We start from the raw sequence: 25,537 nt of genomic DNA, 5'->3' as shown, positions 1-25,537 counted from the left end.
ATAGACTGTATCTGTGGTCATAAACACAGTTCCCCCTAGTGGAGGAATAGACCTACTACTGGAATTAGACCAAGTCCAGACTCCACTGTATGGCTCCACTGCAGAAAGTTGTAAATGAGATTTTGTGGCTAGTGCTATAGTGCTTCCTGTGATGACGGGCTTCAGAAGCATGTATATCTGTCAATCAACCTCCCAGTGCTGCAGCATGGGATCGAGACTCCTATAACGTGGGATGCTGCCCGACAGAAGGATTCCTGTCTATCCTATGGGGCCATCAAGCGGTGATGGTTTAAATGAGGGAAACTTCAGAATAGTCCGGTGTAGATTTTGTAAGGCACATCGATGAGCACAGAAAAATCCTTCATCATAATTATGAGAAACTGCTTTAAAAATAATTTAAAATGAGGGAATCTCCCTCTAAAAACTGGGTAAGACTTGGTGCCTGGTCTGAATCCCCATGTCCTGAAGAAGAAGCCTGAAGCGGTTGAAGAGTCAGGGATTATTTTGGAGTGGATGTGATCACAATGCATTGTCACACAGTGGGACAATGTCATGACTTTCCTATGCCAATGTTATGATACATTGTGTTGTGTCACTGTGTTCTTCTGCTGGACCAAAGAGGTAAAGTAGCAGCCACCAGTGGCCTCCTAGGATTAAATTAAATTAATTAAAGCCACTTTGCTTTCCCTCTAGCTGCTCAGAGACAGAGGAGCAGAAGAGGGAAAGCACTTTGCTTTCCCTCTAGTCTGCTCAGAGACAGAGGAGCTAAAATTTGGGGCAGGGACTGTCCTTTTGTTCTGTGTCTGTACCGTGCCTAGCCCTGGTCCATCACGGGGCTCCTGGGCACTGCCGCAAAACAGATAATACAAATTAATAAAAACTTAGCTCTCCTTTGGCTGGGAGCAGTATAGGGACTATGATACACAGCCCAGCAGCTCCTTTTCAGGCTAACAGAGGTGGCAGTAACCCCGCAGCTAGTTCCTTGTATTGTTGAAGTAGAATGGAAGACCCTGGGGTCTATAAAGGGAAACATGCGGGCCACATGGGACAGTCTGCAGATCAAAGTGGGGCCTGCAGGCAGGCATGGGAGAGAGAGGCCGGAGCCAGAGAGAAAGTGAAAACGCAGACGGGGCTTGCAGAGCTGTGGGTGCACCCAGCCGTCGATGACTCCTAATGTCCTGCCCAATCCCCTCCGCAGCCGCTCGCTGGAGCCCCTTTGGCGTGAGCAGCTGCGCGGAGTGAGGCTGCGCTGAAATGCTGAATGGCTGAGCCGCTCGCCCTGCTCATTCCGGTGGGAGCCGCAGACAGACATATTCAGGGACGGAGAAACAGGGAGACCCCTCCCTGGCAAGAGAGCGACCCCCTGCACACAGCGCCATGGTGTCATGGATCATCTCCAGGCTAGTTGTGTGAGTAGAGGGGGTTTGTTTGTTTTTTCTGTATTTTTCACTGCAGTCCAGTCCGCCCCTTGCATTGTGTGTGTGTCTCAGGTTTGCGGACGCACACAGACACACTGTGTGCAGGGCATGTCTTGAATGCTGCTGCTATTAATACCAGATCATGACTAGTCAACTAAATTTAGCAGGTTGTTACTAATGGTTCTTTTGGCTGGACTGGGGGGGGGGGCGCGGAAGGGGAAGGATTATTGCATGGATCAAGCCGTATTTTACACCGTGGGAAAATTACAGTATGGGGGAAAAATTGCGATCCTCTGTTGTACAGTGCAGGAAAACCCTTTGCCAGCCAGGCATTCGTTCTGCGTTTACTTGGAGATTGCTGAATAAGCAGGGTGGTTTGCACCGCTCTATGCTTTACGAATCAAACCCCCAGGGCTGGGAAGTGGAGGGGGGGGGCAAACAAGCACCAAAGGAGAATAAAAAAAAAATTCAAAGTTGATTTCAGGGGTACCGCTTTGTTTATTGGAAAATGGCACATCTGGCTGATAATCGCTAGGGGGCGCTGCCCAGAGGGATCAGAGGAGGCGGCGGCGAGGAGCGGGCAGTGTCATTTTGTAATTACCTTTCATAAAAGGGGAATATCAAATACTCCCACCCTGTTGGCACCCCAACCAAACCTATGAATCTAAGCGGGGGATCTTGCAGCTTCCTCACCCTTGTGCCAATTCCATGCTTTTTAGTGAGTCCTAGCCTTACTGCACTTTAGGAATATGAAAGATTTCACTGGGAATGCTTCCCAGGTGGGGGGGGGGGGGGGGGGAGAGGAGAGATAGAGAGAAAAGCAGCAGCAAATTCCCCATACAGCCAAATTTGCTGCATCTCTCCGGGATACACTCTAGGGGGTTTATGGTTAAGGTTGGGGAGCATAGGGGCCGATCTGTCATTTTGCCTTCTGGAATGGTCAAGGTTAGTACACTGATTGAATCCACTAAATTGCTGGTCATTTTCCTCTCTGGGCATTAAACAGACTGAGGCGGACACAGGTGATACTCTCAAGTCATGGTGGTTGATCAGTTGCAGGCCTGTCGCTTTCTTTGTTTGCGAGAAGCATGTCGGGATGTTGCACAATCAGCACAATTTAGAAATGATATTTTCAGGGTCTGCCTCTGCCCAATGAAATTAAAGACAAGGGGATACAAGTGTCTCTTAATCCTCAGAAGCCCCTAGGAGCAGGTCACACATTCAGAGGTGGAGTTTTCCCAGTGTAGAATTATGGTCTCTTTCCCTTTAAGCCCCCAAGTTATATGATCTGGATCCACCTGCAGCTGTCGGTAACTGTTGTTGGGTTTGCACTTTATTCTGGGGAAGCATGTGAAAGATTTAAATGATTCAAATATGAACATTAGAACTGTGCAGATATCATTGGCAATAATGAGACATCACTTCAAGGCTTCATTTCATGTCCTACAAGGCTGTTCTGGCCCCCCCTGAGAAATCTGTTTTATCACCACATGATCCAACAGAGTTCCCAGGAACAAAGAGAACCAGTGGGAAACCAAAGGAAAGATGGTAATTTGACTTAGACTTCAAACACATGATTTCACAGAACACACTGAGTTTGACAGAAATCTTATTGGGGCAGGATATTCAGTATTTGATATCTGCAGTAACAATTAGCTGAACACAGACTTCCATAGTCTCATCTGCTTTCTCCAAATGGCAGGTGGGGTGTCAAATCTGAATTTGGATGGTCATACTATTGATTTGTTCTGTTTGAATTCTGATAAATTATAGGATGGTGAAGAAATGTTGCAACAAAATGTAGCTGAGCTTGGATTGCTACCTCTTCCTTTGTGCAACCAATTAACTTTAATACATGCCACATATTTTAAGATCTAATCTTATCTAACTAGCTATGAATTTCTTGTTCACCCATAAGTGCAGTTATCTGTGTCTCATATGCAGGCATTAACACTGTAGTCTAATTAGGGCCATATTCTCTGCCCATCCCTTTGATTTCTTGGTTTTCCGGTAAATCCCTGTTTACATTCATATAAAGGGGAGTCTTGCATTATGCTCTTAGCACTCCTGACTGCAACAGGCTTGGGATCAAGTCCTTAATGGGACTGCAGCTCAGCTGATCTTTAGTGATAGAGAGATCCACAGTAGGCAAAAGAATGCCCTACCCAGGCTCCTGGGAGCTTGAACTCTGGCAGCCTCAGCATCCCTGTTGTCTGTATCTATTTTTCTAAACCACATCTTGCTACAGTTTAGCTGACAGGTGTGTGTTTCATCTGCTTAATATTACTAGTATCATCAAGACCCCATTGTTCTAGGTGCAGTACAAACACAGAACAGAGACAGTCCCTACCCGCATCTAAGTAGGGAAGATCTTCATGATTACTTTACAGGCCCAATCCTATTCCCACCGGAGTCCAGAGGAGTTTTGCCACTCACTGCAAGAGAGTGAAAAAATGAACATCCTTTGGGGCCTGTCAGTAGACTGCCAATCATTTCACCTCTAGAGGAGGGCTGGAGTAGGTCTGTTATTTTGCATCCTGGAGATGTGTTTGAGGCTTTGCCTTTGATTGAGACATTCTAGAAACAGAAGAACAAAATTGCACCATTACCACCAGGTTAGTGACAGAAAATTATGCATCAGCTTTCAGCAGAAAGAACATTTCATACACCACATGTGTCTCCGTTTCCCCATCTATAACATGTAGACCACTGCCCACTACAGGATGGAATCAGAGTTGATCAGTGGTGTGTCCTATTCCCTATATTGCTAACAATTTTAAAGGAAGTGTCACTCTGTCTAGAGTAAATCATGACTGTAAGTGCCAACCTCAGGGCAGGCACCCCAAGCTGGGGGTATGTTCTATAATTAGATTTCACCAACCCAGTAACAAATGTTAACTCCTGGATCACTGCAACAGTCTGACCATGGAGTCAGAGACAGTCCCCTTGGGTACTTCAGTGTATCTTGCTATTCAGGCATGTGGGACTTAGTGAAAAAATGGTCACTTACACAAAAATAAAGTATGCAGGTTGCTCCTAGTCTCAAGAGATCCTTCCCAAACCAATCTGTACCTTAGATCTCACACCAAAGATCATTAACTAGTAAAAAGAAATTAGAGTTATTCACATGTTCAAGCAGGCAATGTATAAAAACAAATGAGTTACGATCCAAGGTTCCAAAAGGTGACAGACCTGTAGTAATCTCTCCACTGAGATTCTTAGAACTAACCCATCTTGACACTGGAGATCTTTACTTTCGTTTCTCAGCTCCAGCCCTTTTAAGAGTCCAAACAGCAGGAGAGAACTATTTCTTCTTGTGAGCATCTTATAGGTCCTTCTCCCAGAGCTCAAACTTTTGAGACGAGGGCTCCTGCTCATAACTTCATGGGTTAAGGAGGCAAATCAATGGAGTTTTTGTCCTACCGTGGCCCATTTACTTTTGATAGTCCTTGATGGGCGAGGGAACCACTCTTCCTGCCTAGGTTCACAAATTCAGAGCAGGTATTTTTACAGTTGTAAAGCAAGACTTACATATTACCTTATAGCAGTGGTCACCAAACTTTAAGTTGAGCCCCCTCTTACTCCAATGTAATCTGCTTATGCCCCTCCCCAGGAGCTGCTCCCACTTCTTGTCAGGACTGGCCTGAGCCCTGCCACACTCCCCCAAACATTCTTCTGCACCCCCTAGAGCAGCATGCCCCACAGTTTGGGGACCTCTGCCTTATAGGATTGGATACAGCCATCACAAGTAAGATTAATGCATGCAGCAACTCAAGTATTTTAGAGAGTTCTCACAGGGTCCACTCACAGCTAGGGTACCCCCTCCTGGTTGCTCTGGGGATTAGCTCTTTGCAGCTCCAACAGCCCCTTCAGTCAGTCCCTCTCCCTGTTTCTTTTTCTCTGGGACTCAGGGTGCTCCTTCACAACTCAGCCCTCTAGTAATCTGGCAATAGTCCTCCCCTTCTGGGGTAGGAAAGGCTCTCTATACAAAATAGCAGTCTTCCTTTCACTGCCTGGACTGTGCTACTTCTTCAGTGGCTGGTGGGGGAAGCCAGCCCAGCCACTTACTCCAGGTTCCAGTCTATGGACTCTTATCTCTAGGGACAGTGACCTGCTCACTGCTAGGTATTGTTACTCTTCCCCAGACACCCTCCTACATCTCAGCTCTACCTTATGGCTCCCCTAGCCTTCTGGATTTACCAGCCTAATCTCCCTTCTCCCAGGGAGTAATAATTGCAGGCTACCTAGCACTGTAGACTCAGACACATCTCCCTTCTCCTAGGAGCAACCACAGACTATTTCCCTTATAGCCCTTTTCTATTGCCAGATTCCTAGCTTTATATCAGTCCCTTCTGCTCCTCCCCAGCTGGACTCCATCCTCAATCAGACCTTTAATCCCTGGCCCTTCCTCAGGTGCAGCTTATCAGGTTAATTATCCTCATTTCCTGACTCTGCCTTGTGTTGTGTAAACACCCCATCAGTAGTCTAGACACCAAATACATCCTTACAAGGCTAACAACTGTTGGGAACAATATTAACATACAGGTGAGCTGATCTGATTTCTAGCTATGAGTTTGTCAGATGACACCTATTGCTTTAGCAAGAGCTGGCATCGATTTACCAGCATCACAGGAGGTGCTCCTTTACTTTAAATGATAGGCACCTGTAGTGTTGGAGTAGATAGACTGGGATTCTATCTTTGCTGTTGCTGTGAAGTTCCCACTGGCCATGGTGTGCAGGCATGATGACAGCTGTGAAGTCCTAGATGCCTGTTCTGCCTCCCAGGAGAGGGAATTAGTCTGCAGAAGAGAAGAGTGAGGGGGGATTTGACAGCAGCCTTCAACTACCTGAAGGGGGGTTCCAAGAGGATGGAACTTGGCTGTTCTCAGTGGTGGCAGATGACAGAACAAGGAGCAATGGTCTCAAGTTGCAGTGGGGGAGGTCTAGGTTGGATATTAGGAAACACTGTTTCACTAGGAGGGTGGTGAAGCACTGGAATGGGTTACCTAGGGAGGTGGTGGAATCTCCAACCTTAGAGGTTTTCGAAGCCCGGCTTGACAAAGCCTTGGCTGGGATGATTTAGTTGGGGATTGGCCCTGCTTTGAGCAGGGGATTGGACTAGATGATAGCTCAGTGGTTTGAGCATTGGCCTGCTAAACCCAGGGTTGAGAGTTCAATTGAGAGTTCAACCCAGGGTTGAGAGTTCAAAAAAATTGGGGATTGGTCCAGCTTTGAGCAGGGGGTTGGACTAGATGACCTCCTGAGGTCCCTTCCAACCCTCATATTCTATGAAACCTCCTGAGGTCTCTTCCAACCCTATGATTCTATGAATTCATTAGTTAATATCTGAACACATTTTGAAGATGGAAAGTGATGTAGAAATTCTTGGTAAAGTATTATGATATAAATCCTGTTATTTTCTAGAAGCAGGGAAATAATCTATATGCTGCTTTTTGCATTGGATATTCTTCCAGTGCTTGGGATCACACAAATACAAAATTCTGCTCCAGCTTTGGAAGTTAGTTCCATATGTCACCTTCTCTGTGAAAAACCTTTTGATTTTTAACATGTGGAAGTTAGGGTGGCCAGACTAGATCAGACCACTGATCTAATGACGTTGCAAGTTGTAACTTGGGTACTGGAATACCTGGAGCAATGTACTGAAAGGTGATCTGCAAATGATTTTAAATAAATTAGGTTTTGTTACTTTATGATGTGGAGAAAGGGCCTGAGCAAGTGGGTTTTTTTGTTTTGTTTTTTCCTTTTTTTAACTAGAAATATCAGAAATGTCATGTCTGATCTTTTCTAGTTTTGCTGGAGAACTTGTTGGAGGTCTCAGAAATATGCATTGTGTGTTCTCATCCCATATTGAAGGGTTGAGGATATTGAAATGTAACAACCAAGTGTTCACTGGAGCTAAATGGGTGTTAATGCAAACAGACAGCACAGAGTTTTTCAACAGAATGACTAAAAGTTCCTGCTCCCGCTCAATTGCTTAGCTTTCACTCTTTTGTGATGTCATTTCAATAGCTCTCCTATTGCCAGAGTCATCTATGGTAGGCTAGATCTGAGGGCCACACCTTCCACAGGTGTAAATCAGTATCGCCACTGATTTCAGCCGTTGATTTCAGTCAGATGACGCTGATTTATATCAACCAAGCCCCCAGTTTTTAATATAAAACACAAGCAGAAAAACACCCAAAATATTTTTCATTGACCAACTTTTTCAGGGGATAGACCCGGGGATGCCAGTTCCACAGGGAACCTCCATACTAAATTGTGGCCCCTGATTAAGGGGGTGGGGGATGTGGATGCCCACCACATTGCCTTTGAGCAGGCTGGCGATATGAACCAGGGGGACTCTGCTGAAAAGCCCAGGTGTCTAGCTCCCTTGCTGGGTCCCATGGCCATAGACGCCATCAGCCAGATGGGTGGGGTGGTTGACAGGCTCCCACTCCTGACCCCAACTTATATGGCTGTGTGGAGTCTCCTAGGTTCAGGCCCCTAGGACACACCGTGGGAGCGGAAGGTGGTGGTCAATGGGGAGACATTCCTGGGGTGGCGAAACCCTGGAACAGAGAGCACTGTTGTTAGGCCCCAGGGGGTGCAGCCTCAGATGCTGAGGGGCTGTATAACCTGGGTGAGGGTCCTAGGGATGGAACCATTCACCCTGCCTATGGCCTAGATCCCTGTGCAGACCCAAGAGGTGTTGGGCTGGCTGGTTGTTGGGGTTCTCCAGGATATCAGCTGTGAGACCCTGTTGGGGGGTGACTGTGTCTCTTTGGGACAGGATCCAGGCCCTGCTCCTGTAATGGCTGAGGGTTTGAATTTGAATCCAGGGAACCAATCTGCTGAGACACAAACGGTCAGTGAAATTGCAGATGACCTGGCAGGCAGGGGGGAGGAGTTGCTAAGCTTAGGGGGTGTTTCATGCGGGTCCCCACATCTATACCCCAGAGCTCAGAGCGGGGAAGGAACCCTGACATGGTGGCAGAGGTGAGAAAGCTTATGCTCAAATAAATTTGTTAGTCTCTAAGGTGCCACAAGTCCTCCTGTTCTTTATACACATGATAATGAATTAAAAAAAAAAGGCTCCAGCCCAATTTGTCTTCCTTTGCAGACCATCTTTAATTGGGAGCTGTCAGTTTGCCCTGTCCACCCTAGGAGACATATTAGGAGTGTGGGTGTATGTTTTGGGAAGGACCAATAAATTAGATCTAGGCCTCAGGGTAGCTCAGCATCTGAGTGTATCCCACTGGTGAGTGTGTTACGGGTCCTCCGCTGTGCCAACCTGCCGTTGTTACAGCCCCCAATTACAGAGCTTTGGTTCAAGGTGTAGCAGCTCCTGCTTTTAGCTTTGGAGAATTCCAGTTCATTCCCTGGTGTGTCAGCCAAGAGGGCACTCATCCCAGGAGCATTAGCCTGCCCCTCACCCGATGGATTCCTCCTCTGCAAAGAGCCTTCTGTCCAATCCTTATGCTGTTTTCCATTTGTTTGCAGATTACATTGAGGGGTTGTGGCATCAGTGAAATGAAAGGCATGTCACATATCAGCTGCTGGGCTGTGGCTGCCATTTAGACTGTGCCATGCCAAAAGACAGCATTGGCATAGCAGAGCATGAATAGCCAACCTGGGCTGTGTGATGGTTTTAATAAAACTGCAAGCTTTATATGAACCTAAGCACAGCCTGGGAAAAGGATAGAACACCAGCCATGAAATGAACATACAGGGTTTGCTGTGCTAAGCACTGCTAATAAATGCACCACATAGGAAAAAATGAATGTGATCCACAGAAACATAACCCTTTCAGAGGTTGCATAGCCTCACAACTTGCCTCACTCCTATGCATGCCATATGCCATTACATGCTGTAGTGTCTGCTACTTTGCTTTGGGGGAATGTAACCTGCTGGTGACAGTAATTGACAGAGGAGGATCCCGCACAGGTGCGGCATTTAGTTTGCCCTTCATGTGATATGTGGGTGATCTATCTGGGATAATGCTACTGTCTAATTTGTCAAATGTGACCTAGATTTTCTTGCACAAACATGAATGTGCTGTAAATGTTGTTAGGTCACCTCTACACTACAAACTTTGGTTGATGGAAGTGAAGTCTGCATAAAGCTGCCTCAGTTAGCATATCACTTGCACACTTGGCTCCTTGCATTGGCGCTGCGCATACTCACCAGGAGTGCTTGTGGTGCACTATGGGTAGGTATCCCAGTTTGCAACCCTTCACCGGCCAGTGCGCAGTCTTTTGGGAAGTTTGGTAACGTATGGTGGGGCAGAAACAAGTCACATAGGTGAGCCTGGGAGCAAGGGGTCAACTTCCCAGTGTGCAACTGTCTCTATCTCATAATGTCATCTATATTCCATATTTTTTGTGCCTTTGTTGAAAAATCCCCTGAACCCACATGGCCCTTCTTGATGTCAGCTGTCTCTGACAGCAACATGGAAGCTTGCACCGCTCTGCACTATTTTCCTGTGCATTGCAAACATAGGACACATGATCCTCCAGTATTTGCAGAACCATAAAAGAACCAAATCAATGGAGAACATGACCATTTCTGCGACGTTGCGAGAACCAATTCAAGGTTGTTGGTGTTCATGGATCAGCTACAGATGGTAGAGTGCAGCTTCTGGGCTGGAAAAACATGCCCTAAAACATGCAGTGGGATCGCATCATAATGCAAGTTTGGGATGATGAGCAGTGGCTGCCGAACTTTCGGATGCACAAAACCACATTCCTGTATCTGTGTGCTGAGCTCACCCCAACCCGCCAGTGCAGAGACACCAAAATGAGACAGCACCTACAGTGGAGAAACAAGAAACAGACTAGGGACCGAATGGCTAGGCAGCAGTTCTGCGGAAAAGGACCTAGGGGTGACAGTGGACGAGAAGCTGGATATGAGTCAGCAGTGTGCCCTTGTTGCCAAGAAGGCCAATGGCATTTTGGGATGTATAAGTAGGGGCATAGCGAGCAGATCGAGGGACGTGATCGTTCCCCTCTATTCGACATTGGTGAGGCCTCATCTGGAGTACTGTGTCCAGTTTTGGGCCCCACACTTCAAGAAGGATGTGGATAAATTGGAGAGAGTCCAGCGAAGGGCAACAAAAATGATTAGGGGTCTGGAACACATGAGTTATGAGGAGAGGCTGAGGGAGCTGGGATTGTTTAGCCTGCAGAAGAGAAGAATGAGGGGGGATTTGATAGCTGCTTTCAACTACCTGAAAGGGGGTTCCAAAGAGGATGGCTCTAGACTGTTCTCAATGGTAGCAGATGACAGAACGAGGAGTAATGGTCTCAAGTTGCAGTGGGGGAGGTTTAGATTGGATATTAGGAAAAACTTTTTCACTAAGAGGGTGGTGAAACACTGGAATGCGTTACCTAGGGAGGTGGTAGAATCTCCTTCCTTAGAGGTTTTTAAGGTCAGGCTTGACAAAGCCCTGGCTGGGATGATTTAACTGGGAATTGGTCCTGCTTTGAGCAGGGGGTTGGACTAGATGACCTTCTGGGGTCCCTTCCAACCCTTATATTCTATGATTCTATGATTCTAAGTGGCGATCGCACTGCAGAAACTTGCAATACCACATTGGAGTTGGAAAATCCACTGTGGAAGCCATTGTTATGCAAATGTGCAGGACCATTAATCGCCTCCTGCTACACAGGATTGTAACCGTCGGCAATGTGCAGGCCATAATGGATGGATTTTCAGCAATGGGGTTCCTGAACTGCGGTGGAGTGATAGACAGCATGCATATCCCTATTATGGCACCAGATTAGAGTTAACCTAATTAATGAGGTCTAATTGGCAGCATTCTTATAGCGATTATACGTGTTTATAGTGTTAATCTCACACAACAGAAAGGAAACATACACCAATGTGGCTGTAATTTTAATTGAAAGGAGATTAAAAGTTGATTAGGTTGCCGTATCTTACTAAATAAAATGTGTTGTCCGCCATTACAGGGTTTTTCTTGCATACTCCCTGATAAGAGCTTGCGTACCCCAAGACAGTTTACATCGACCTAGCTCTGTAAGTGTCTACACTGAACTGTAGCTCCCACCAATGTAACTTGCCCACAATGCCGACTTAACAACTCCACCCCCTTGAGAGGCATAGAGCTTAGGTCAATGTATTTAGTTTGATGCCGTATCAGTGTAGACACCGCATTACTTACATTGACTGTTGTTGCCTTTCAGAAGCCATCCCACAATGTCCCACACTGAGAGTTAAATCGGTGCAAGCGCTCCTGGTGAGGATGCACACCACTGACATAAGGAGCATAGTTCAAAAGCAATTTTATTACTGTATGGCTGTACGTTGATGTAACCTAGGTCGATTTAATTTTGTAGTGTAGGCCTGCCCTTAGAGAGGCAAGGAGGGTGAGGTAGTATAGTTTAGTGGACCAACTTCTGCTGGTGAGAGAGACAGGCTTTCAAGCTTACATGGAGCTCTTTTTCAGGTCTGGGAAACTAACTCAGAGTGTCACAACTAAATACAATGTGGAACAGATAGTTTAGCATAAGTAGTGAAAACATTCAAGGTGAAGTGGCCTGTTAACACCTCTTCAGTCATAGGGAGACAAGGAAAAACATTGTGGAATGGGGGGACTAAGTGGGTCATAGATTGTTGTAATAAGTGATCAGCAGAAGCAAGTTCCCCACAGACCAGGACACACCAAAGCAGCACCAGACCCTGCCAGAACAACAGATGCAAAACCTGCAGACATCTCTCCACTGCTACAGTGATCAACATCCCCCACAACACACCTTTCAAGATCCATGGTTCCTACATAGCCTATCACAATATGTGGTCTACTTCATCCAATGCACCAAATGCCCCAATAGCAACTATGTAGGTGAAACCAGACAATCACTATGTTCTCAAATGAACTTACACAGGAAAATGATAAAAGACAAAGAACACTATCAACCGTGAGTGAACACATTTCATAAAGCGATCACTCTATCTGACCTCTCAGTCCTCATCCTCAAAGGAAATCTGCACAACACTTGCAAACGGCAAGCCTGGGAGCTTAAATTCATAACTTTTCTAGATACTAAAAACCATGGACTGAATAGGGACACTCATTTGTGGCTTATTATATATAACCCATCTATCTCACCCATTAACCGTGCCTCCAGCTCCCCCTCGGCCCCTTTTTCCTGCTATGACTGGAGAGGTGTTAACAGGCCAATTTACCTTGAATGGTCCCTCCAAATATGTGTTAACTAGTTATGCTAAACAATCTGTTCCCTCTTGTATTTAGCTGGGACATTCTGAGTACATTTCCCAGATGTGAAGAAGAGCTCTGCATACATTTGAAAGGGTGTCTCTCTCACCAACAGAAGTTGGTCCAATAAAAGATATTACCTTATCCACCATGAATCTCTTTGGCAGGGCCTCACAGAGGAAGCTTGCATCATCCCTGTTTCTGCTGAACCTGTTTTGTGGATGAACAAAAGGATGTAATTTTCCAAGATTACCGTTTTGGCATCATTCATGAGCTCTTCGTTGTCTACAGAAAGCTGTTATTTAGCGATGTCATAAATATTTAATTAAAGCAAGATCCACAGGAGAATATGATCCATAAGGCTGGATTTGTCAAATTTATTTAGATCACAATAATTTCCATGGCAACATACTATGATGTCCTCTCCACAGGATCAAGTAAAAGGAGAGCTAGGCTATGGGGAGGAAGCTTTTATTCATAACTACATGGCTTGTTCTGTCATGGTAACCCTTCTTTTAAATTCCGGTATTACTCCTATTGAAACCAGTGACAAATTGCTCCGCGCTCTCCTCCCTCCCCCGCTTCATTGATGCCAGCAGGAGCAGGATTGAAGTGGTAATTTAGGGGAAAATTATGATCTAACAATCAAAGCATAGCATGTCATGAGATCTGGGTTCTATGACAGAGGCTGCTTGTGTGACCCTATACATGTCTTCTAGCTGGCATTTCTGTGTAACCTCAGTTTCTCAATTTATAAAAGCATACCAATTCCTTCCTACCTCACAGGAATTTTGTGAGGCTTATTTCATCAATATTTGGAAAGTGCTTTGAGGTCCGTGTACAAAATGCACTACTGTATATAGGTCCTAAATATTATTAAGGAACTTATAACAATAGTCCAGTGCATGATCACTGAGGGTCTGCTGAATACCTATAGAAGAAGACATGGAGATTAAGAAGACATGGAGATTCCAAGGCTTGTTAGAATTAATAATTTTATCAAGATGATGTTGAAGTAAAAAGAAAATGGTACAGAGTTTAAGCACAGAAGTTTCTGGTTATCAGGGAATAAGGTACAGATTATCAAGGGGTGCGAAATTCGGTTTAGGAATGGGTGGCGTAAGGAATACATAATCTGCAATCTCCCCGATTGGGGGTAAAAGGTTAACGGGTCAAAGTACAGACATTGAGATATGGGGGTATGTTGTTCATATAATGGCTATGTTCAGGTGTGGAGTATAATGAGTGGATACGATGATGAGGATGGATTTACCTTCATTTGGTGAGATTTAACATTCAGTGAGTTTATGGTTCCAGTTCATATGGTCCAATGGAAAAAGTCTCTCAGTCCCTTTCCCATAGTTGATGCACGATGTCGTACCGGGTCACGCCTCCTGGTACTGTTGGTGGCCGGTGATATGTTCGATGTAGATGTCCCTGGACCATCGGGTGGTGTCCGAGACCATGAGGCGCCGCATGAGCCGTGCGTAGCGTTGACTGATCCCACAGGTCCCCAGCACACGCTCATTGCAGGGGTCCCAAGCGCCCAGGGCTCCGACAATCAGGGCATCCATCTGCACCTCATAGCCCTTCGCTCTCAGGGTGTCGGCCAGGGAAGCATATTTTTCCAGCTTACGAGCTCGGGCTTCGCAGAAGGCCGGGGTCCTGTTCTCAAAGGAGACCATGACGTCAACGAGGATGATCTTTTTCTGGGCCTCGTCGGTGACTACCACGTCAGGTCAGCTACACTAAGGGCTGTCCGCTAAACTAGCTAATTTAGCATCTGTTTGTGCACACAAACCCCACACTGATACATGAAACAGATGGGCATGCTGATTGGGTAATTATGTAGCTGATACCTGATTTGAAAGTGTAAACATATGCATGTACAAGTTTGAGTGACAGCTTGAAAATGCTCCCCTAAACAAAAATGACAATTCCTCTACAAAGAGTTGTACCCAGCTAATAATATATAACAACACTAATATTTCATTATTTATATTTCAGTAGTGTCCAAACTGTGCCCGGTACTGTACAAAATATACCAAGACATACTCAAGGCACTAAACAGCACAATCTTAAAAGCAAGAAGCCACTGAGAAGTGTGGAATAGAATACAGCATATAGGCAAAATGATCAGGGTGACAATTGGCATATGTCCTGTTAGTTCAAATGATACCAGATTTGCCCATTACTTTGGGGTATGCTCATTTATTAGGGTTACTCTCCTGCGGGGGGGGGGAGGAAGGGGGGGAGAGGTTGTCTGTAGTTCTGTCAATGTACTGCTTGTGTCACTTGTGTTCTCATACGGAGCTCTACTTCTCCTTGCTGCAAGTTCCCTCCCAACGGAGCTATCCTGCAGGACCTAGGTTCCTCAGGGCTGGGTTCCTCCAGCCCCAGAATCAGACGCACACATTAACAGAGTGTGTCTGAGAGGACTGGGTTAATCAGTACTCCCAAGCTGACCCCTTAGATGTCCCCGGACTCAGCAGGCTGGGTCAAGCAGCACTTCCAAGCTGTCACCCTGAGATGCCACGGGCACCGCACCGGAATAGAGCACGCCTCAGCAGCTGGATCGAGCAGCATTTTCAATCTGCCACCCTTATATGCCCCAGTTTCAGCACATCCCTATCCCCACTTTCACGTTACAATTGTTCTGGTAGTAACCCACTTGATGAGCAAACCCCACCGGACATTTGGGCACTGCGGGGATCTTTAGCTTAGGTATGAGGAGCTTTGTTGCAGAGCAAATGGGGAAGCCAAAAACACTCATGAGTGGGGGAGAGAGAAAGAAGCAACCAGCTTAACAATGAAAGTTATTTATTGTCAGGTAATAATCATACAAGGGGAGCCAAACAAACAAAATAATTATAATATTAAGTCTAACTTAAATTTGATTATAAAAGTCAGCCTTAGAAAACTGTAACTGATCACACAAGTCAGGGTCAGAAGGCTATACCTAGAGGGAGAGAGAGAGAGCTGGGTTCTCACCACTCCATGAAGCTTGAATTGATCGGGGTTCCCAGGTGGTGGTGGTAACTGAGGGCCCAGAGTGCTGGAGACAGGCAGAGCCCCCAGCATGACCAGACAGGAGAATATGAAGTCCCAATGGAATAGATACAGATTTTGGATCCAGGCACCAAAGCACTTACTTGAGCATGGGTAGGGGTTTTTTTAGGGAAAGAACAATGGTTCAAGAGAGAACACTAGATTTGTTTATGGGTAAACAGATGGCTCAAGGAACGGGTTTAGGTGTGTCTTCCACTGCCTTTTCATTGCTTTTTGTAAGTCTTTCTTCTGATCCGCTTTGGTTCAAGCAGAGGCTGGGCAGGGAGAAGGTCTTTCATGAGTCAGATAGGCTGGGCACTGCACCTTGGTTCCCCAAGAACATAGAGCTGATAGGTAACAGTCTTTTTACCATTATCCCTGATCAGAGCCACAGAACCCTTATGAAAAAACCTTATAGAATTTAATAGACAAGGCTAACCTTTCTGTAGCTCTTTTGCTAATAGAGTGACTTTCCTTCTCTAGAATTCAGTGGGATGGTTCAAAAACCCACAGAAAAAAAATCACACTCTATTCAATTCTGTAGGCTTTTATACTGATTTCTATAGGACTCTACTAGGTTCTTTCCTATTAATTCTACAGCACTTTTCCATAAGGGAATAAAATAGAGTGGCTCAAAAAGGAAGATTAGTTGGCGTTTGAAATAGTTGCAACAGGTTTTATTTTGTCAGTGGGACTGAGCCAGTCATCTGCTGCCACTATTATAAACAAGAGCTTCCACAAAAATTCCTAGCCTTTGCCCATTATCAGGGTGGATTTTAATGCAGATAGGAGAAGCAAAGGACTGGAAAACCCATTTTATTTCGGATGCAAACCAAAACCACTTTCTTGTAACCAATCTGCACTTAACTGTATATATTTTTACTTCGACCCTAAAAGAGAGATGGTGGGCCAGATCTTCAGCTGATGTAAATTAGTGTAACACCACTGAAGTCAATGGAGTAACACCAGTCTGCCCGGTAGTGGGGCAATCATCCTTCCCTTTCCTTCCATTTAGTGCTGGAATTTGAACAAGAGGCTTTCCAATAGCCCTTCCAGCCCTTTGCTGGGTTAAACCAAACCTCTGGGGAACTTCCCTTTTGGATGCGGATCCAAATTTTGCAGCCCTCCCTCAGCAATAGAACAGACCAAACCAAAACCTGGGATCCAAACACCATGTGGCCTTGTGAATGTTCAAAGCTGGAACTTTGCTGGCTGAGCTTCCCTCTAATACAGAGTTCATACCCAGCGCAAGGTGAGGATGAGGAGCCAGAGCCATCTCCCATTAAATTGGATGGAAAAAGTCCCTTTGATTTTAATGGGACTTGACTTAGGCTCAAGCAGAGCACATATTTTTAAAAACCATTTTCTGCCTATTAGGGAAAACATCTATCATCTTTCATACTTCATCACTGTCTCCGTATCTAAGGAGAAGTTATAGCTGGTGCTGCACATAACTTCATGCCAATCTATCAGCCAGTAGCAGATATGTAGTGTTGTAGCTGACAGGTATTCTTGGTTCTGGGTCCTGGAAATCTCATGCAAATACTCCTCTGTAGGCTTTCCACAACAGGACCTACACTGGGCATGCCCCAGGGATGAAAGGGTGAGGTCTGCATAGTCACAGACACCGGCCAGTATGCACAGCTCCCCACATGCAGATTATTGCTAGATTGTGAAGAGGGATGAGCAGAGCTGTGCATAAGGCTACTTGCAGCCTGAATGCAAGATCACATCCATGCTGGCCCCCCAGGGAAGGATACATGTTGCATATACATAGATAGTACAGAGACAAGGTGGGTGAGGAAAAATCTTTTATTGGACCAACTTCAGAGATGCTTTCAAGCCATACAGAGCTCGACTGTGAAATCCTTAACAAACATCACACCCACCACAGTCCCTCCAGTGCAGAGAGCACAGCTATACAGTCTCTGAAATCTAAACACCAGATAGTGATTAAACCAGCAAACAAAGGGGGCACCATCGTAGCCCTCAACTATGATGACTATGTTAATGAGGCCAGCCAACTACTCCAGCACCACCTACTAGAAAGACTTCACAGAAGACTCCACACCACAGGTTACCCAGGAATTTAAGGATATCATCACATCCTTCACTAAACAACTCTAAGAGAAACTCTACAAACTCATCCCCCATGTACCCACCCCTATGTACATGCTTCCCAAAATAAACCAACAAGGGAACCCAGGTAGATGCATTATATCTGGCCACGACACTCTTACTGGAGGAATATTGGGACTCACAGAAGACATCCTCAAACCGTCCTTCTGGAACATTACCACATGAGCATCAACTTCCTGGATATCACAATCAGCTTCAACAATGGAACCCTACAGACAACCACATACAAGAAACTCACGGATCACCACATCTACCGTCATAGATCCTGTAACCAGCCCAAACGCACCAAGAAATCTGTTCTCTACAGCCATGCAATCAGATATCACAGAATATTATCTGAGGAGAAAATCTGGTATATACACCTTAACACACTCAAAACCACCTTCATCAAACAAGGATACTCCACTAGAGAAATAGATCACATCATGGAAAAGGCCACTCAAATGCCCAAGAGAACCTGCTTCAATATAAAAATAAAACCCCCTTTGACACACCCTTAGTTTTTATCTACCCACCCACACTAGAATCCATACGGGGTATCATCAAACAACTACAACCCATATTCGATGGAGATCCCATCCTGAAAGAAATTTTTCCTGAACCCCTTCTTCTGGTCTTCAAAACAACCCACTAGCCTCTCCACACTCATCAGAAGCAAGCTTCCCACAGATCTAGCCTTTGTTTGCCAGAAGCTGGGAATGTGTGACAGGGGATAGATCACTTGATGATTACCTGTTCTGTTCATTCCCTCTGAAGCACCTGGCTTTGACCATTGTCAGAAGACAGGATACTGGGCTAGATGGACCATTGGTCTGACCCAGTGTAGCCGTTCTTATGTTCTGTTCTTATAACACACCAACTCAAAGCGGAACCAGACCTTGCCAGAACAACAGATGCAGAACGTGCAGACATATCTCCATTGCTACAATGATCAACACCCACCACAACACACCTTTTACAGATCCATGGGTCCTACACAGTCTATCACAACATGTGGTGTACCTCATGCAGTGCACTAAATGTCCCAATAGCAACTATGTCGGTGTAACCAGACAATCATTCCGCTCTTTCTTGATGAACTCACACAGGAAAATGACAAAAGACAAAAACGCCATTATCACCTGTGGGAGAACACTTTTCTCAAAACGATCACTCTGTGTCTGACCTATCAGTCCTCATCCTTAATGGAAACCTGCACAACACATTCAAAAGATGAGCCTGGGAGCTTAAATTCATAACTTTGCTAGACACTAAATAGAATGAGCTGAATAGAGACACTGGATTTATGGCTTATTACAACAATCTGTAATCCTCTAACAACTCCGCACCCCCACCCCCAGGCATAGGCCAAGTTCTCCTCTGTCCCATGGGTGCTCGACCTGCCCCCCCCACCACCCCTGGCCCCCCTCCGTCCACCCGTGCACCACGCTCACCCTGCCACAGTTACACCCGCTTTCCCCAAGTCCTCGCCCCTGCCCAGCCTCTTTACCACCTCCTCCCCCTCCCTCCCGGAAAGTCCTAAGTGCTGCCAAACAGCTGTTAGGCGGTGGGTGGGAAGTGCTGGGAGGGGGAGGAACGGGGACTCCGTGCTCAGGGAAGGAGGAGGAGGGTTGGTGGGGGGTGCTTGGCTGCCGGTGGGTGCGAAGCGCCCGCTAATTTTTCCCTGTGGGTGCTCCAGCCCCGCAGCACCCACGGAGTCGGCGCCTATGCCCCTGGGTGCTTTCCCCCTACTTCCTCTCCTACCTATGATTGGAGGGGTATTAACAGGCCACTTCACCTTGAACAGTCCCTTGAAATATGTGGTAACTACTTATGCTAAACTATCTGTTCAGCCTTATATTTCACAGTGACACTTAGTTTCTCAGACCTGAAGAAGAGCTCTGTGTAAGCTCGAAACCTGGTCTCTCTCACCAACAGAAGTCCAATAAAAGATATTACCTCACCCACCTTGTCTCTCTTTGTAACTTAGCAGATTCAGATTTGAAGACTGTGACTTGGATGGATCCTAGAAACCCACCAACACATTCCTGTTAGTCAGGATTGCAGAAGGTTGCAACAATCCAGTCCTCAAGGCATCCTTTATATAACTAAACTATTGCCTCTGAAACTGTTCACTTCACAATAGCAGCACTATAAAATGCCCTTTCCAGGGGTGTGATGGCTCCTGGAAACTGGACCTTAGTTCTGCATGAACCTCAGTACTTTGGGAGAATAATAAAGGCTCATTGGACTGTGACATTTAGACAGCAGTGTGACAACCAACAAAATGTTAAGGAAAACTAGACCTAAGAAAGCAAGCACTATGGGTGTCCCCACTTTAAAAGCAAACAGCCTTACACAGTTGCTGTTCTCTTACACCATGTCTACACTACAAAAATAAGTCCACCTAACTTATGTTGGCATACAGCCGCCACAGTAATTAAATCACTTGTGCATGTCTACACTTTGCTCCTTGTATCTGCAGTACACATCCTCACCAGGAGCACTTGTATCAATTGTGCTGTCAGTGTGGGGCATCGTGGGACGGCTCCTGAAAGCCTGTAACAGTCAACATAAGCAACACAGTGTTTACACTGACATTGCACCAACCTAACCATGTTGGCCTTGAATCTTTGTCACTTGTGAAGGTGAAGTTATTACGTTGGCTTAGCAGGGCAGCTATGTCAGCCAGAGTGAAATTTAAGTGTAGACACTTCCATAGTTAGGTTGATATAAGCTACCTTGAATCAACCGAACTCTGGAGTGTAGACCAGACCTTACAAATGCTCTGTTAGAGGAATCTGAGGCATCTGTTTGCCTTCCCTCCTTGCTTTCATTTGGAATTGTCACTGTAAAATCTATTTCTAATCCCAAGCCCTAGCTAGTAAAAAAATAAATAATAAAAAATAAAATTTAAACACCTTGTGTTTTAAACACAGTAACTGCTGGGTGCAGGATATATGCGTGCAGTAGTAGAGAGGTCAAGTGAGGAAAAGGAAAGAAGAGGCCACTTGTCCAAAGAAGGAGAAGAGAAAGGGGAAAAAAAGGAGCCTTTTTGCTGTACACCAAGCTTTCATTCAAACCCATCCCCAGGACTTCTGGGGGAGGGATATCTCTAAAGTAAGAGCAGAAATGGACCCAAATCAAAGACCTGAATCTGAACATACTAGCCCTCGGGGGAAATAAAGACCCAGATTGGAACTGTGTGACTGACCCTATTTCTCTGTAATGGTCTGAACCCGCTCTGTTCCGGCACCCCTGGCTCAGTCTTCTCTTAAGTGCTCCTCTCCTCTGGAGCCTCCTGTCTCCCTTTGGAGTTCCCTCTAACTAAGCTTAGGTAACCTTCATTAGGCCCAGGTGCTTGTTTACTAATCAGTCACCTGGGGCAGTCAGTGACCCTAGATGGTGCCTTAATAAGGCAGTCATGGGCACACTGGGCCCTAACTCTCCATAAAGAGCAGCTGCCCCAGGACAGAGCTACAGATACTCAGCACCTCTGAAAACCCTAAACCCCTCAGGTCTACACTACAAACTACTACATTGCTCAGGGGTGCCAAAAATCCACACCCCTGAGCAACACAGTTAAACCAACCTAACCCTGGTGTAGACAGCTTTATGTCAACGGGAGGGCTTCTCCTGCAACACAGCTCTCGCCTCTCCCGGAGGTGGATTAACTATGCCGGTGGGAGATGCTCTCCTGTCAGCACAGTAGCATCTTCACTGAAGCGCTACAGCGGCAGAGCTGCACCAGTGCAGCATTGCCCATCTGTAAAAGGGGATAAAAATACCTACCTACTGGGCACGGTGAGGAGTAATAAAAGGTTGTAAAGTGTTCTGTAGTTTAAAAGTACTTTAACTGCTGTTAATCAACCATATTTCTGTAGGAGGGTCCTTTGGTGCCCTCAGCAATAGTCTTTAAAAGCTTCTTTGGGTTAGGAGGTGACAGAAATGAATTCTCACTGAATCCTGCCTTGTATGTTTGCTTTGTGACTAACACTGGTGAACCCTTTGAAGACTGGGAGATAAGTATTCTCCTAAACATTGTCCCAGTTAGCATTTGTTTGGGTGGCTGCCTGGAAAAGGGCAGGTTTTTTCTAACATTTAAGGGCTGATTTTAGGAATTAATGTTCGAGATTACCTTCTTTTTCCCAAAGGGCTAAGGCAGCCGCTTAGGTCAGGCCTCAGCTCAGACTAGGGCAGCAGTTTTTCATTTCTAACCCTTTTAAAATGACCAAATCTTGGCTGTCAGCTTCGTGTATGAATAATTCAATTTCTATGCCAGGCTCTTGGATACAGCAAAAGAAAAAAATTTAAAAAAAAAGGATGTGTTGTTCTGTTACAAGGTGCATGTCACAGAGTATTGCATTTGGCACTGAAGTAAATAAGCTGCTAATGGGCTTATCCCTGATTGTGGCTTTATGCAAGAGTAGCTCTTGCTAAAGCTTTGTTGGAAAGCTGTTACATTTAACAGAGGCAAGTAGACACAGATAAGGGGAAATTTAGCTCTCCTTTTTCTAGAGCACACACAATATCTAAGCAGTACAGCTGAAAGGAAGATGAGTTTGCAAATAGTCTCTCCAGCTCCTTTTTTAGTCCTTTGCTAACTTAAGTCCAGACCAAAACCATCTAAGCTGATGAAGAAGACACTGAGATGCTGTTTTTTTTTATAGGAAGAATCTTTCTGTTACAGACTGGGGGCGTGATCCTGCTCTCATTGATGGGGCTTTTGCCACTGTTTGCAATTGGGGCATATCATTTTCTATTAAGGAAATGATGGACTTTCTGTGAGTTTGTACTGTACAGAAGGAAAAAGCTGGGCAGCACAAAACGCGCATTTCTGGGGACAAGTCTGGGCCTGGGAATTTGCTGGTGTTACCCTGTGATGCAATTCATGAGTGGTTAGCTATAACACTCTTACAATTTAGCTGGGAGTGATTTTGCATGTTAGAGGCTGTGTGGGAGTAGGACCAGGAGTGGTTGCTCTCCCAGTGAAGTAGTATAAAAGGCACCTCAAGTTGAAGATTGAGGGGACACAGCTGTCAATCTGTCCAGGTTGTACCCTGGAGAACCCCACAGAGCAAAGGGAAGTAACAGAGGCTTGCCGGCTGCCATAAGAGCACATTGAGGCCATTTACAACAAGTACATTTAAAGCAGCCTACGGGCTGCTCCAGTTTATGCCAAAGGACACAGTCAGTCCAGGACTGGGGAGCATGAAGGTGGCTTATAGTCACCTTTGAGCAGCACCTTTGTTCCCTTGAGTAGTTCTGTACTTTTCACAGTCATAGCTGAGGATCTGGGCCAATGTTTTTTAAACAGCTATGGTCATTTAGAGTATTTCTTGCCTTGTACTTCATGATTTCCAGTAATATCCTCCCACTAGCAAGCAAAAGCAGCATTACTATAATGAGATCATAAGCAATTGATCTGGCTAAATCACTTTCATGTAAATTTCATCCTTTCTTTCCAAACCCTTCACTGCAGCACTAAAAGTCTGTGCAACAGAGAATTGCCCTTAAGCAAAGATAGGAAAATAATACAGGTTTTTGCATTTCCCATCACTACACCAACTAGTGGTAACACTTTAAGGGCCTGATCCTGAAATCCATGCATGTCCCAAAACTGTAATTAAGTTTTGGGGTGTATAAAGAATGCAAGTTTAACCCCTAAACTAAGATTCACACATATATATTTAATTTAGTTTTAACATATGTAAATAGATTTAGTATAACTTAAAACAGCACAATCTTTGCAGCATGATCTTTGTATGTTTGTATTATAACAGTTATGCAGTGCCTGATTACTGATGTGCCATTGAAATAGGCATTTACTGCATCAACTATATCCTAGAAAATAGGCTTGTTTCTTTAAAAATACTTTATTAATTTCCCTTTTATGCCATGAGTCTATCATAAATCTGTAGGCTCATTTACAAAACAAATTTTAAATCACATAATCAAATAATCAAATATAATCTATACCAACACAATGCAGTGCTGCTAAAAAACTCTCTCTTTCCAATATGCCCTGCCAAAAAAACCTCCCCACATAACCCATCCCCTCTAGGATTGTAAATTTCCAGTAGACAAGGAAAGCCATGACCCCTGCCCTAAGGATCTTAGAGACTACCTTGGACATAAAATTACAGACACACAATGCATTAGGGCCTGCTTTTCAGAGGTGCTGAGCTCAGCCCTCTGAAGATCTGGTCCCAAGTCTCCTGCAAGTAGATGATTCAGTCTCAAAGAGGTGGAGATTTCCCCCCACAAATCTTGTGGTGAATTATTGTTGAAAGGCTTCTCCACAAAGAAGCATGTTCTGAGAAAGGGACTGAATGAAGTAAAGTCGTTTGCGGGATGCACAAGGAGATGGGAGTTGCAAGCACAGCACACTCCTCCCAATGCCTGATAAGTCAATGTACTGAGAGCTACACTTAATGGACAGTGAGAGTGGGGGCAGCAGTAAAAGAAAGAAAAGGAGTACTTGTGGCACCTTAGAGACTAACAAATTTGAGCATAAGCTTTCATGAGCTACAGCTCACTTCATTGGATGCATGCAGTGGAAAATACAGTAGAGGGATTTTATATACATAGAGAACATGAAACAATGGGTGTTACCATACACACCGTAAGGAGAGTGATCAGGTAAGGTGAGCTATTACCAACAGGAGAGAAAAAAAACCTTCTGTAGTGATGATCAAGGTGGGCCATTTCTAGCAGTTGACAAGAATGTGTGAGGAACAGGGTTGGGGGGCGGAGGGGGAGAAATAAACATGGGGAAATAGTTTTACTCTGTGTAATGACCCACCCACTCCCAGTCTTTATTCAAGCCTAATTTAATGGTGTCCAGTTTAATGGTGGCTGACTTAGAACAACGCTTCCTCAGCTCTCGTCCCCTAATGCCCCTACTCTACTTGCGCTACACTGATGACATCTTCATCATCTGGACCCATGGAAAAGAAGCCCTTGAGGAATTCCACCATGATTTCAACAATTTCCATCCCACCATCAACCTCAGCCTGGACCAGTCCACACAAGAGATCCACTTCCTGGACACTACTGTGCTAGTAAGCGATGGTCACATAAACACCACCCTATACCGGAAACCTACTGACCGCTATACTTACCTACATGCCTCCAGCTTTCATCCAGACAACACCACATGATCCATTGTCTACAGCCAAGCTCTACGATACAACTGCATTTGCTCCAACCCCTCAGACAGAGACAAACACCTACAAGATCTCTATCAAGCATTCTTACAACTACAATACCCACCTGCTGAAGTGAAGAAACAGATTGACAGAGCCAGAAGAGTGCCCAGAAGTCACCTACTACAGGACAGGCCCAACAAAGAAAATAACAGAACGCCACTAGCCGTCACCTTCAGGCCCCAACTAAAACCTCTCCAGCGCATCATCAAGGAGCTACAACCTATCTTGAAAGACGACCCATCACTCTCACAGATCTTGGGAGACAGGCCAGTCCTTGCTTACAGATAGCCCCCCAACCTGAAGCAAATACTCACCAGCAACTACACACCACACAACAGAACCACTAACCCAGGAACCTATCCTTGCAACAAAGCCTGCTGCCAACTGTGTCCACATATCTATTCAGGGGACACCATCATAGGGCCTAATCACATCAGCCACACTATCAAAGGCTCGTTCACCTGCACATCTACCAATGTGATATATGCCATTATGTGCCAGCAATG

General features: G+C 45.3%; 1 protein-coding gene across 3 annotated transcripts in view; it reads left to right on the top strand.

Annotated features, from left to right (window-relative positions):
* The first annotated feature begins 1,071 nt into the window (after window positions 1–1,071).
* REEP1 (receptor accessory protein 1) overlaps window positions 1,072–25,537 on the top strand; it is a 102,186-nt gene continuing 77,720 nt past the window's right edge. For 2 of the 3 annotated variants that reach the window (XM_048849190.2, XM_048849189.2), the window contains exon 1: window positions 1,091–1,409. In XM_048849190.2, the coding sequence (XP_048705147.1) occupies window positions 1,386–1,409 (24 nt within the window). In that variant the 5' untranslated portion in view covers window positions 1,091–1,385. Of the gene's footprint in view, window positions 1,410–25,537 lie in introns of all 3 variants that reach the window. The other variant, XM_048849191.2, reaches the window with a different exon arrangement.

The sequence above is a fragment of the Caretta caretta genome, chromosome 4 (genome assembly GCF_965140235.1).
Source record: "Caretta caretta isolate rCarCar2 chromosome 4, rCarCar1.hap1, whole genome shotgun sequence".
Lineage (NCBI taxonomy): Eukaryota > Metazoa > Chordata > Testudines > Cheloniidae > Caretta > Caretta caretta.
This window is presented reverse-complemented; position numbering and strand designations above follow the sequence as displayed.